The sequence below is a fragment of the Populus alba genome, chromosome 11, assembly GCF_005239225.2.
Source record: "Populus alba chromosome 11, ASM523922v2, whole genome shotgun sequence".
Classification (NCBI taxonomy): domain Eukaryota; kingdom Viridiplantae; phylum Streptophyta; class Magnoliopsida; order Malpighiales; family Salicaceae; genus Populus; species Populus alba.
In genome coordinates, this window is record NC_133294.1 from 695791 (window position 1) to 710271 (window position 14481).

The following is a 14481-nucleotide window of genomic DNA, read 5'->3' on the forward strand; positions in this document are numbered from 1 at the left end:
AGAGAGGGATGAAGCTTTGTATCAGTGAGAGTGGGTCTCTCGGTGCTTGCGCGTTAGGGAAGATGATGGAGAGGTCTCAAAAAAACGTAACGTGATGGTAAAGGGCTTGAGATTTGTACAGCAGATCTCGACGTTCGAGTCAGGGCGTACACCTCTTGTAAAAGCCTGATAGACAATCAAGGTTTTACTCGCTTACCTGGACCCACAAAGTGCGTTTTTTGAGAAATAGGGTTTTCTGGGAATAAAAAAAACAAAAAACAAAGAAGATGATGGAGAGGGTTGGTGGTTTGGGTTTTTACGGTTTTGGTGCTGATTGAAGGAAAGAAGAAAAAAGGCAGCTGGCGGCTAGTTTTTTGCTTATTGAGTCTAGTTTTTTTTTTTTTTTTTTGGGGGTGATTGGGAGCTATGTTTACAAAACAATAAAAAATTCTTTTTTTAATTCAAACACACACTAAATATTTATAATTTACAAAATAGGCCTCTACTGATTTATAATTTACAAAATAGGCCTCCACTATTCCTGCACTTCAGAACTGACCACATATTAAACATTTATAATTTACATCCAATTTTATTACCATGTAACTGATTGGAGCAAGCTTGAAGGCCTGTAATCATACCATTCAAATACCACCCTGTGACAAACTATATATAATACGTTTACTGGCTTCAAGGCCGCCATTGAAACAGCACAACCACTTCAATATCACGAACTGAATTCACAACCATACATGCAATAAAACACAATATATAATGATCTATGGTATAGAGGTTCAAATCATCAAAGGAAATGGAATAACCTCTATGCCAGTTAAATCTCCCATATTAATCAACACGACGGAGCTTTTTCTGCCGGGGTAGGCAAGGGACAAAGAACCGTGGCAGAGCTTTCCCGCTTATCCTGAGAATGTTGTATGTAGAGCCCATAATGAGACGTACAGACGGAATGCATTATTGCAAATACTAAGACTGGAAGGAATGCAGCAATGGAAAGGAGTAATGTTGTCAACTTTTTCTCTGACTGAATGAGTATCAAGATTGTCTGTGGCCCAAAAGATAGCATGGGTCGTTATCACAGCAAAGAAGAGGAAGGTGAAGCCAACAAGAAGTTTCCGAGGAAGAGAGATGTGGAATCTTGTAGCTCAAATGGAGAGGTCAACAAAGACAGAAATACCACAAGCGAAGTCAAGGAGCTTGCTAAGGAAAGAACATCCGAGACAGGTGAAACCAGAAAATAGGGAGAGTTGATGAAGTTGGGCGTGCCATTCTTATCAGAACCTCCGGGCACAGTATAGGCAGCAGCAAAGACAACAGTAGCAACAAGTGCAGCTACTGTGGAACAAGACTGGGTCGTTTCCTTTATCCATGTTTGTGCATTTTTTCAGTTGGTCCTGGTGGACTCTCTTTGAAGAGCTCCTCTGCAGTCTTGCCTTTTTTTGTTCCGAAGCGTGACATAATGAGAAGGAATTACCTTTTCCACTTGCTGCAATAAACGGGAGATAAATATGATTGTTTATATAAATGGAGTTTGTAAATAAAACAACGTATAATTTAATTCCGTATATAATTTTTAATAATATTTAAGTTGTTGGTTCGGGTGACAAGGAGAACTAGATCAGCCTGATGTCTTAATTAGGTGACATGTCTACGCTTCATTAGCATTAAAATCGATTTCTTACATTTTAACGGTTTTTCTATGACCTTAACTGGATTGGATAATTTGATTGAAACAAATGTTTTAATAGGTTTGGTGCTCTAATACACAAGATGGATAATCCTGTACAAGTCCATGAATAATTTTTATCAGGAGGTAAAGAAAAAAGGGAAGAAAAGGTCTCACCTCAAACCATTGCAAACTCCTCCTGAAGTTTAAGTGCAGGCCCAGGCTTGGTTCCTCCTCTGTAATGCTCCATATCTGCAACATGGTGCAACAATGTGTTGCCCTTCTTATCAACAACTCGATGCAGTCTAGCCAATGGTATTTTCTGATGCTTCACAAGACTGAAGATGTTTTCCTGGCGATGCTTGACGGCCACATCCAAAATGCTCTGCCCCTCCTCATTGAGATGCTCAACAGCGTGGGGATATTGATTTATTATCCCCACACAATCTCTTCTATTCCATTCATAGTTGCAATAAACAATGGGATATGCTCCTTCCTAGTTAATGATGGTGAGTTCGTAGCATCGGGATATTTTGTCATTATCTCCAACACAATTTCTTCTTTTCCATTTTTGGTTGCAATAACCAATGGGATCTTCTCCTTCAATGATGAGTTCGTTTCAGAAGTTTCTCCCTCAAGTCGGATTTCTTCTTTATCTTTTTCCTTTGCAGTTTTCTCCCTTTCTATATTCTTTCCCACCCAGTCCTTCCTTTGTTATGCTGCACTTTATTCAATGACTCATCTTTCTTTATTAGGATTTCGGCGAGCCTCAAAGCAAATACATGCTTTCTTTTCTGGTTCCAGAATCCTTCTAGCCATCGTACTTCATGTTCATGCGAAGGGGAATGAAATTAAACATGGATGAGAGTTAGCCATTTTTAGGAAACAGAAAGAAATGTTAACAATGATAGTAGAAGGATGAACAAAAAAATATCATGATTGTATAAGGTGAAAAAATAGAGGCATGCTAGAGGTGAAAAAAGATAATGATTGTCTGGTTTTTAACCTTTATATCAGCAATTCTCTTTACTTTCATGCCTTATACTTTATATTAGGTAGTAAAAAAACCGTATGGCTAACTTTCCGTTATTAACAATAGTCTCTCTCGTTTTTAAAAAAATTATCGAAAACAAAACAACACAACATAATTAAAAGAAGAAATCGTAGCTCTATATCTGATGACTCCCATGAATTATTTGCATAAGCATCTAATAATAGGATGTGAACTAAAACCTCTTGTTAAGTTAATGAAGATGTAGGTTTCTGTTTGGAAATGCCTGTGGTGTTTTCTTAAATTTTGATTTTTTGTTTTTGTTAAAATTATATATATTCAAATTGTTTTGATGTGCTGATATTAAAAATAATTTTTAAAAAATAAAAAATATATATTATTTTGATACATTTATAAACGAAAAACAGTTTAAACCATAACTGCTACTTAAAATTTCAAACAGGCTCGTAACAATCGAATCCAGTTTTTTCCAAGTTAAAGCATAAGGATTATTCCAGTAAAAAAAACATTACAATGAAAAAATTTAAATGCAAGAATAGTTATTTATTATCTCACTAATACACCTTTTTAAATAACAATAAGATGTTAGAACCACCAGTCCAAAGTAAATAACGTGAGTGATGCATAAAGTTGAGAAATAACCACCCGCTGCAATGCTCTCAATCTCTAATATTGGAAGCTAGAATTCAAATTCATGATTTTTTATTATTAAAGTTATAATATCATTTAAAAAATCGTTTCAATAAAAAAATTAAGTTACTAAGTAATACTTATAAGAGAATAACAAAAAAAGGTGGTTGTATCTCTACTCACGTCATCATATTAAAATATGCAACGTGATACATTATTACTTATCATTTTTGACGCCGCAAACTGGAAATACAACACAAGTCAAAAATTTGGAGGAAGGAACACAGCAAGTCAAAGTTTGTAGGATTTAGAAAATTGGAGTAACTACTCTGTTTGTGTAGCCCAGGTCCATTAAATCTTCCTTTGAAAAAGAGAGAGGGAGAGAGAGAGAGACTCAATTATATTCAAACTAACATTGGCTACCGGATTCAAATATTTGTTCGAGCCATGAAATTTTAAAATCCAGATACCACCTGGCCTTGAAACCAAAAGAACAGGCCTCAATCGTGTCCAATACCTTTAGGGACCTTTAAATATTTGAGTATGCCGCCTCTTTGATTCCTCAACGAGCCGCTCCCCAGATCTTCAGAGTTCTTCCCTTGACCGCTCTCAAGATCTCTCAACCTCTTTCTTTCCTTGAACCAAGCTTCTACCTGTGATTTTACCTTGTGGTGACGTTTGACAGGAAGGCCTGCAACATAATATAGGGTTCAATTTATATGTGTGTGCATACACATATATACATATAAGTGTGTGTGTCCATGGTATATAAACAAGAAATATGTAGGCAATATTGTAAGGTCTAATAATGTGGTTAGTATAGGCATACAGCAGCAGATGAGTCTTTCACATATGCCCATGGGAAATCCACTCTCAAAAGCGGTTGGCATTTGGGCTAGAAGTTGAAGAGCAGTTACGCCGTCTTTGTCCTTCAACTTGTGGAGCGAGCCATCCAGTTGTAGCAATAGTAAAGCTGTTTCTGCATTCATGAAATTAGGCATAGAAGAATTATACGATATCTTATATATATGAGTATACTTTTTAAAATTGAGAATTATATAAAGAGAGGAATAATTGTTACCAAAGTGTTGCCCTCTGATAGCAGCGCTAAGGATGGAGAGGTTATCTTCCTTTCTCTTGCGGTGAATTGATAATATGCGGCCATTACAATCCACGCATTTTTCTGGTTCGGACCTGATTAAGAACTCCACTATATCTGTCTCAGCAAATCCAGCAGCTGTAAACAATGGGGTTTCACCGTAGTTATTTTTTTCCTTAAGGAGGTCTGGACAACGTTCTACCAAGAGCCTTGCAGCCTCATAATTCCCGTAGATGGTTGCCTCGTGAAGAGCCGTATTTCCAAATTTGTTTTTTCTCTTGAGAAATTGAATCTCAGGTTCAAGGGACTCTGTCTCAGGTACAGGGGACTCTGTCTCAGGCTCTATCTCAGGTACACGGGATTTTGTCTCATCAGGTAGAAGGAATTCTGTCTCAGGTAGAAGTTCTTTTATATCCTTCACGATTTCAAGTAAATCTTTAAGTGGTTGCCCTTGTTTGCTGTACACAGCTAAATGAAGTGCAGTATCCGCAGAGAGCGTAACTGGCAAGGGCACATCTAGGACACGTTCCTGATAATGGTCAACCATGCCTTTCCAATCTCCATTCATGGCTGCTCTATAAGGTGTCGCCCTTATAGGAAGAGGACCCATGTTTTCTCTCTACAAAAGATTACGTAAGTGACTATTGTTAATATTATATAACTCATTAATATAATGGAAAACAATCTCAACTCAAAGCTAAATAAGGTGAAACCCTAAAAATAAATTTATATTATATAACTCATTAATATAATGGAAAACAATCTCAACTCAAAGCTAAATAAGGTGAAACCCTAAAATAAATTTATATTATATAACTCATTAATATAATGGAAAACAAAATTAGGAAGTGAGCACTTAAGGAGAACTGTGAGTATGTCATACCTTTAAGTAAATGGAAATGATCGAAATGCTCCTCCATCTACTTCTTGGTAAAATCAATGTCAACAAGAAAACTTGTTTTCCGGAGAGATGACTACAAAGAAACAAGCTAGCTTGTAGTTTTTTTTTTTTCTGAATTAAGTCGTTTGAGAACCCTATGTATACAATCCCCTTAATTCCTTTTTCAGAAAAAAAAAAAAAAGTAAATTAGGATCTTTGTGTTGCTTGTTTGGTTTATAAAGTGAAACTATTATGAGAATATAATAAAGATATGTTGATTCTCCTTTCGCTTAAAATAATTTTAAATTTAAATTTTATAAATAATTTTATATTAGCACCCATCTAAGCTTATTATTTATTTTAAATAGTTAAATAATACTTTGTATCGATCTCTTAAAATACACTTTTCTTTTTTGGTGAATTCTTGCTGATGAGCTCCTCCTTTGTAGGGATATTTTCTTTCATATTAATAATTTAATTAATCCGTTTCCAGAAGTATAGCTTAAGAACTTGTTTAAATGATCGTTATAAAAATAAATATATTAAGATTAGATTTTGGTCATATTTTTTTTTTCGCTTAGTTTCAGTATGAGTGAAAAATGTATTGCATTTGTTAAACCATAATATTAATTGCAGCTTGAAACCGAGATCAACATTCTTGCTTCTAAAATAGGCAAGCAAAAAAGAAGAGATTAATTTGTTACTTGTTTAACCTTTTTTTTTCCTTTTGAAATAATCCTATTTTAATTGTTCTTATTTGCTTCTTTTAGTTAATTTGTTTTTTTTTAATGGCATTGCCTAAATCTTATTAATATGATCTCTCAATTACTATAAAAAAAAAATATTCTCATTTGTTTTCTCGTACATAGAGATGTTCTCAGTTGCTTTAAAGAAGCATAGAATATAAAATTGTATGAAAAACAATTCTACCCTTAGTTCCATATCCATCAGTTTCAAGTTAAATTTATGAGATTTGAATTTCTAATTATTTAATCATTAAGTTCTCATAACATATTAAATTAAATTATTGAAATGGGGTCATTAAAAAAAACTTCAATTTTATAATGTATAGTCCATTCAATATTTTTTATATTCTCTCAATTGAAAATAGTTATCTTATATTTTGTTTTCTAATTTTAATTAAAAAAAATACAGAATATAAACTTTGAAACTCTTCACAGTTGGGTCAATATAATTTTAATATCATATTAAATAATTATTTTAATTTAAAATTTTAATTTATTAAATAATTATCATATTTTTTTTTCTTAGTTCATTATATATGAAAAATTGTATTTAATTGGTTAAACCATAATATTACAGCTTGAAATCGATCAGATTCACATTCTTGCTTCTAAAATAGGCAAGCAAAAAAGAAGAAAGTAAATTATTACTTGTTTCCCTTTTGCTTTTGGAATAATCCTACTTTAATTGCTCTCATTTGCTTTCTCGTACATAGTTACAATTATTATACTATAATATGAGATGTTCTCATTTGCTTTTTCGTACATAGTTACAACTTTAAAGAAGCATAGAATACAAAGTTGTGTTTCACGTTCATGATAAATATATTTCCAACAAGCCGAAGAACAAAAGCAATAAAGTTTCACGAAGAAAATACGTACTTTAACAAGGCAGGGAATAATATTTTCAGTCAAAGTGTATTTTTAAAACCCAGTCTTTGAACTTTCTTCGTGGAAAAGAACATGTATTATTAGTGGCGGAATTGGTGATCATCAATTCTATCTAGTGCTTTTTACAGAGGATAAACCAATGGTTTGCCATGGTTGTGCGTTGTGTGCAAGCCTTTGAGGCACGTGTCATGCAATTATGGAGACATAGGGAATAGGTGCAAAAGATATGCCAGCGTACCAATTAGTGTTATTATTGGATTATATTTTTCTAATTGGTTGCTTTCAAAATAAATATCATAACCTTTTAAATACGTTTTAAATTGACTTTTAAAAGTACAAATAATCAGAATTCTAATTCAAATAAAATATAACATAAACACTAGATATCATGCTAAAAATTTCAAAAATTAATTTGGAAAATGATAAAATTAAATAAAATAGCAATTTTGAGCCTAATTTGAAGGGTAATTTGAGCTTTGGTAGTTATGTCCAGCTGATACTATAAAAACCAGCATACAGAATCTTCTAATAAATGATTAAATAAAAATTATAAATATTTTCATCAAATAAATTATTTGACGAACTTATCTCTTTTTATATTTAGACTTATCTACATATACTATGCTACTACCCATATAATTTAAATTTTTTTAAAATTACTTTAAAACATAAAAATAAATAAGTTATTTAAAAGATAATCCCCCGCCTTGAAACATGGCATCAAAAGCATTAAAGTTTCAGAGAAGAAACTACGTAGTTGAACAGGGCAGGCAGGGAATAATATTTTCAGTCAAAGTGTATTTTTAAAACCCAGTCTTTGAACTTTCTTCGTGGAAAAGAACATGTATTATTAGTGGAGGAATTGGTGATCATCAATTCTATCTAGTGCTTTTTACAGAGGATAAACCATTGGTTGTGCCTTGTGTGCAAGCCTTTGAGGCATGTGTCATATTGCAATTATGGAGACATAGAGAATAGGTGCAACCGTGCAAAAGATGTGTCAGCACACCGATTAGTGTTATTATTGAATTGTTTTTTTCTAATAGGTTGCTTTCAAAATAGAGATCAAAACCTTTTAAATAGGTTTTAAATTGACTTTTAAAAATAAAAATAATCAGAATTCTAATTCAAATAAAAAATAACATAAACACCAGATATCATGCTAAAAATTTTAAAATTAATTAGGAAAATAATAAAATTGATAAAATAACAACTTTGAGCCTAATTTGGAGGGTAATTTTAGCTTTGGTGGTTATATCCAGCTGACATTATAAAAACCAGCATACAGAATCTTCTAAGAAAATTTAAAACATATTAAATGATTAAATCAAAAGTTGTGGATATTTTCATCAAATCAATTGTTTGGCAAACTTATCTCTTTTTAGGTTTGGACTTGTCTATATATGTATATACCAAGCTACCCATTTAATCTAACTATATAATACGTACTAACTTCTGGCCATCATTGAAGAGAGCACAACCTCATAAGTATCACGAAATTGAACAATCAAATATTCTGTAACACTCAAAATATAATGATCAATGGTTGTTAGAGAATAATATAAATCATATCTTGGGACCTCACCTAACAGCTTAAGCTTTTGGGTTGAATAGGTTCTTTGACATGGTATCAGAGCCTTGCTGACCAAGTGGTCACGAGTTCGAATCTCACCATCCCCATTTGTTTGATAAAAATCAAGCACAAGGTAATCTGGGACTGTGCAAGTTTCAAGCCCAAAGGGCTTTCACTTGAGGAGGTGTGTTAGAGAATAATATAAATCATATCTTGGGACCTCACCTAACAGCTTAAGCTTTTGGGTTGAATAGGTTCTTTGACAATGGTAGAGGTTCAAACCAACAATAAAAATAAAAAATCTCTAGGCCACTTTATTCTCACATATTAATCAAATCGAGCTTTTTTCCTTTTTCTTGGGACCGAGCTTTTTCCCCCCATGGTAGGCAAGGGACAGGAAACGATGGCAGAGCTTTCCCGTTTTTCTTGAGAATGTTGAATGTAGAGCCCATAAAGGAGACGTACAGACGGAATTGCATTATTGCAAATATTGAGACAGGAAAGAAGGCAGCCAAGGAAAGGAGTAATGTTGTCAACTTACTCTCTGTTTGAATGAGTATCAAAATTGTTGCCCCAAAGGATATCATGGTCGTTATCACCGCCAAGAAGAGGAAGGTGAAGCCCAAAATAAGTTTTCGAGGAAGAGAAATGTAGAAATCTTGTAGCTCAAAGGGAGAGGTCAACAAAGAGAGAAAAACCACAAGCGAAGTCAAGGAGCTTGCTAAGGAGAGAACATCCGAGACAGTGAAAGCCAGAAAATAGGGAGAGTTGAAGAAGTTGGGCTTGCCTTTATCATCAGAACCTCCAGGCACGGTATAGGCAGCAGCGAAGACAACAGTAGCAACAAGTGCAGCTACTGTGGAACAAGATTGAGTTGTTTCCTTGATCCATGTTCGTGCGTTCTGCAGTTGTTCTTTGTGTTTATCTTTGAAGAGCTCTCTTGCAGTCTTGCCGTCATCGTTCGGAAGCGTGACATAATGAGAAGGAATTACCTTGCGGACATGCTGCCATAATTTGGAGATAAACATTATGTATATGGAGTTCCTGAATAAAACTAAATATTACAGAAATGTAATTACTAGACTGCAGATAATTTTTAATTGTGAACAATATTTAAGTTTTCCCAAAATAGGTGGTTCAGGTGGTCAGAAGAACTCGTTCAGGCTGATGTCTTGATTAGGTTCGACATTTCTACGTTAATTGGTTTGGATAATTTGGTTGAAACAAATGTCTGAATAGGATTGCATAGTGTTCATATACACAAGAAGGATAATCCTGTACCATGTCCATGAATAATTTTTATCAGGAGGTAAAGACAAAGGGATGAAAAGGGCTCACCTCAAACCATTGTAACTCCTCCTGAAGTTGAAGTGCGGGTCCAGGCTTGGTTGCTCCACTGTGTTCCGTCATAACTGCAACATTGTGCAGCAATGTGTTGCCCTTCTTATCAATAATTCGATGCAGTCTAGCCAATGGTATTTTCTGTTGCTTCACAAGACTAAAGATCTCTTTCTGGCGATGCATGACGGCCACATCCAAAATGCTCTGCCCCTCATCATTGAGCTGCTCAATAGCATGAGGATGTTGTTTTATTATCTCCCCAACAATTTCTTCTATTCCATATCTAGTTGCAATCAACAATGGGATATCCTCCTTCCTAATTAATGATGACATCGTTACAGAAGTTTGCAATCAGCATGGAGCTCGTTTTCTCCCTTTCCATTTTCTTTCCCACTCATTCCCTGCTCTTCTTCTTCCATTATGCGCATAACTGGTATTCTGACTCTATTCCATGACTCATCTTTCTCTATTAGATTTTTGGCGAGTCTCAAAGCAAATACATGCTTTCTTTTATGGTTCCAGAATCCTTCTAGCCTTGCTGACCAACATCGTTCTTCATGTTCATGCGAAAGCGAGAAATTAAACATGGATGAGAGCTAGTGATTTTTATAAAATAGAAAGAAACGTGAACAATGATAGTAGAAGGATGAACCAAAGTAAAATAATGATAACAATAATAATAATAATAATAAAAGAACTCGTAGCTAAAAGAGCTGGATCAAAGTCATGCCAATATAAACTGAGCCACATAATTTTATATGTATGTATGTGTGTGTTTTTCGTTGTACTCTCTAGAAATATATCTAATATCGATATACAAAGGTTGCTCAACAATACTGCCTTGCCTTAAAACCCAAAGAACAGGTCTCAATTGTGTCCACTACCTTTAAGGACCTTTAAGTAGCTTCTTGGTTTCCTTTCCAAACCGCTCTCAACATCTCCCACACCCTTCCGTGCCTGGCCTCTAGATTCTACTTGTAATTTTACCTTGCGGCGAACAGGAAGACCTGCAACATAATTTAGAGTTCAAATCATATACATATAGATGTCTAAACACGCGCGCACATACATATATATGCATGCATGTATATATATGTAGGAACTATTGTAAGGTCTAATAGCGTGTTTGGAGGAGGCATACAACAGTAGATGAGTCTTTCAAATATGCCCATGGGAAATCCACTCTCGAAAGCAGATGGCATGTGGGCTAGAAGTTGAAGAGCAGTTATGCCATTTTTGTCCTTCAAGCTGTGGAGAGATTCATCCAGTTCTAGCAAAAGTAAAGCTGTTTCTGCATTCATGAAATTAGACATTCAAAAATTATACATTATCTATGATACACACACACACACACTTTTTAAATTTGAGAATTCTATAAAGAGAGAAATTGTTACCAAAGTGTTGCCCTATGATAGCAGCGCCAAGGATGGACAGGCCATCTTTCCATCGCTGGCGGTGAATTGATAACAGGTTGTTTTCATAAACCATGCATTGTTCTGGTTTGGACCGGATTAAAAATTCCACTATTTCTGCCTCACCATATCCAGCAGCTGTAAACAGTGGGGTTTCACCGTACTTATTAGTAATAGAAATTAGGTCTGGACAACATTCTACCAAGAGTCTTACAGCCTCATAATTCCCATAGATGGTTGCCTCGTGAAGAACCGTATTTCCATATTTGTTTCGTGTCTCGGTTAAAATGAATTCTCTTCCCGCCATGATTCCAAGTAAATCTTTAAGTGGTTGCTCTTCGTTGCTGTGCACAGCTAGATGAAATCCAGTATCTAAAGAGAGAGTAACTGGAGAGAACAAGTACTCGAAATTTTCCTGATAGTAGTCAATCATGTGTTGCCATTCTCCATTCATGGCCGCTATATAAGGTGTCTCCTGTATCATCTCATCAGAATCCATATTTTCTCTCTACATAAAATGCAAGTAACTATTGTTAATTAACAATCTCAACTCAAAGCTAATTAAATTGTTAGTTGAAATCATGTTTAGTACTGCTCTGTTTTGTAAATTACATGATACTTTCTTTCTCTTTGTATAGTCACTATTTTACTGGCTACAAGAGATATTAATGAAATTCTCGACTTCATCAAAAAATAAAATAAAATTGTTATGTAAAATCCTAAAAATAAATTTATATTAACTCATAATACCGATCATTAATTAATATAATGGAAAACAAAATTAGGAAGTAAGCACTCAAAGAGAATTGTTTGTATATCATACCTTTTAGTGATGGAAATGATCGAAATGCTCCTCTACCTAGCTTGTAGCTTGGGAACCCTTTATATTACAGAAAAAAGGTAAATGAGGATCTGTGTGTTGCTTGTTTAGTTTATAAAGTGAAACTATTATGAGAATATAATTAATGAAGCTAAAGTTCTATTTACTTCCTTTATAAAAATATAACAATGATGGAATCTAATATATTAATTTCTAATGCATCCCTCTTTACTTTATTTGCTTAGTCATTAAAAAACTTAAGCCTTGTAAAGTTTTATATTAAATTAAATAGCTGAAAAACTCAAGTCTTGTAATGTGTGCTCCATTCAATATTTCTTTATATTTCTTTATATTTTTATATTTATTTGTTTGCTAACATATGAGACTCTAAAAATTATATGATTTTATATCAACTTTCTAAAAACCATATATGATTTTATATGATTCACATTCTTGCTTCTAAAATAGGCAAGCAAAAAGGAAGAAAGTAAATTATTACTGGTTTCCCCTTTTTCCTTTTGGAATAATCCTACTTTAATTGTTCTCAACTGCAGCAACAAGAAAGGTTACATTGGAGGATAAGACAGAAACAGAAAAAGATGTTAGCCTATTATGGAAGTAAAGCAGCTGAGAATTAGGCTATTTAATGTATCCAATATGCTACACACTCTCCATTTGTTAATAGATCCATGCAAGTAAGTATAAAACTAGGTTTAAAGAATTGAATCCAAGATGCGGCCTTTTGAAATAAACAACAAAAAATCAGGGATTGTCATAACCTAATTTTTGACCTTTTTATTTAATTATTTTATTTTATTTTTGTAAAAAAGGTGATGGAAAACAAGTAAAATGAAATAAATGAAGAATAAATTAAAATTTGGGTTAAGGGCAATAGAATTGGAAATTTTTTGGGTTTAACTTTGAAATTAATTTAATTAATCCAATGAAGGTTTTAATTGAAAAATTAATAAGTTTGGAAATTTACTTAAAATTTGAATTATTTTAATTAATGAAATCAAGAAGAATTAATAAGTTTGTGGACTTAATTAAACTTTGATTTGATTAATTAAATAAATTGAGGGACTTAATTGAAAATAATCCAAGGGTAAAATTAAAAATTTATTGATTAAGGGACCCAATTGATACATTTCAAACAGAAAGGGACCAATTCATAATCTGCCATTTTTTTCCATACAAGATGACGCCGTTTTGATCCCACTGTTCACCATCCCTTCCGTTTCGCACGGACCAGACCGATTCAACAGGAAACAAATCCGGCAATTCAAGTCCATGATCTCTTGCCCACGATCCCATTAAAAGGGGAATTGGTTTCTGCATGAAAGAGGCTATAAAAAGGCACGAACAAGCCAGCACCGAAGAGGAGAAAGAGGAGAGCAAAAACCCAGAAAAAAATACGAAGGAGAAACCCAGAATCCCCAAAAAGCAAACAGAGCAATCCAAAACAGAACAAAAAAAAACACACAGAACCCAGAAACAGAGCAAATCACAGTACAGAAACAGAGATAAAAAACCCAAAAAAAAAAACGATACAGAGCAAGGGAAAAGGTGAGAGGAGAGTCACTAGATCGGCCGATGGTCTTCTTCCCTGCAAGAAAAGAAACATCAATATACCCAGATAATTGATCCCGCAATTGCTAGTCACTCCGCAGACGCCCCTGCACAAAAGCTAAAACACTCAAAACAAAACACAGCAAGCCGGCCTCATCTTTTCAGCGTTAAACCAGAGGGAACAATAGGAGAGAATCATCACCAACGTTGCAAGTATCTCCGGTTGCCAGAAGCAGGTATGATTTCGTCCCTTTTCTTTTGCATCTTCGTTTCAAGGAAATAATTTAAGTGTTATAAGAACACTGTGAAGGTAATTTAATTACCTTCACCAGCGTTCGTGCACGCGTGAACAAGTCACGCGTGCCTTTCAGTTTTTTTTGCCGGGTCACTGGCTTGGGCCAGTGACCCGGACCGATCCGGCTGGGCCTGGCCCAGCCCCTGTGGGGCTGAGCTGAGCCCAGCCACCAATGTACATATGCTGGGCTGGGTATAGCCCAGCCCAGCCCCCACAAAAAAAAATTATGCTGGGCCCAGCCCAGTTCAAACAAATAAAATAATAAAATAAAGGACAGAAAAAATAAAAATAAAAAAATATGTATGCATGGAAAAAAAATTAATATAAATTTATTGGTTTATTCACTAACGCCAGAGTCGGGAATAAAAATACCGGTTTAATTTATATTATTCATTGTATTTTATTTTTATTTAATAAAAAAACGTGCATGCATAAAAAATAAATTTATTTTATTTGTTTATTCACTAACGACAGAGTCAGGAATAAAAAAAATAAATTTGTTTTGTTTTTTTTATAACTGCATAATATTTACCAACGCCAGAGTTGGAAATAT

At 34.2% G+C, this 14481-nt stretch overlaps 2 protein-coding genes and 1 long non-coding RNA gene across 5 annotated transcripts in view; all 3 read right to left on the bottom strand.

Moving 5' to 3' along the window:
• LOC118045263 (uncharacterized) overlaps positions 1-14481 on the bottom strand; it is a 91881-nt gene that overhangs the window by 20984 nt on the left and 56416 nt on the right. The window contains exons 2-4 of the mRNA XM_073412478.1: positions 4387-5023; positions 4135-4284; positions 3823-3996 (exon numbers count right to left, since the gene is read on the bottom strand). Coding sequence (XP_073268579.1) covers positions 3823-3996; positions 4135-4284; positions 4387-5014 — 952 coding nt within the window. The 5' untranslated portion in view covers positions 5015-5023. The remainder of the gene's footprint in view (positions 1-3822; positions 3997-4134; positions 4285-4386; positions 5024-14481) is intronic.
• LOC118045269 (ankyrin repeat-containing protein NPR4-like) lies at positions 8539-12092 on the bottom strand. Of its 3 annotated transcripts, none has more exons than XM_073412812.1 (6): positions 12068-12092; positions 11227-11752; positions 10974-11123; positions 10717-10839; positions 9830-10385; positions 8539-9495 (listed from the first exon to the last, which is right to left on the bottom strand). In XM_073412812.1, the coding sequence occupies exons 5-6, from the start codon at positions 10163-10165 to the stop codon at positions 8812-8814; spliced, it is 1020 nt and encodes a 339-aa protein (XP_073268913.1). In that variant the 5' UTR covers positions 10166-10385; positions 10717-10839; positions 10974-11123; positions 11227-11752; positions 12068-12092; the 3' UTR covers positions 8539-8811. The 3 variants fall into 2 exon arrangements, 2 of the variants coding, with proteins under 2 accessions (XP_073268913.1, XP_034909746.1); XM_035053855.2 differs by lacking the exon at positions 8539-9495 and having other exon boundaries at positions 9741-10385.
• Positions 13169-14006, bottom strand: LOC140956103 (uncharacterized). Its single transcript, XR_012171128.1, has 2 exons — positions 13836-14006; positions 13169-13740 (listed from the first exon to the last, which is right to left on the bottom strand). It is a non-coding gene; the product is annotated as an uncharacterized lncRNA (long non-coding RNA).

Bases quoted from the DNA above. Each gene is read 5' to 3' on its own strand.
- LOC118045269 (XM_073412812.1), bottom strand. From the start codon at position 10,165: ATGTCATCATTAATTAGGAAGGAGGATATCCCATTGTTGATTGCAACT. The intron at 9,496-9,829 runs GTGAGCCCTTTT...AAATTATGGCAG, and splicing joins AGGAGTTACAATGGTTTGAG to CATGTCCGCAAGGTAATTCC.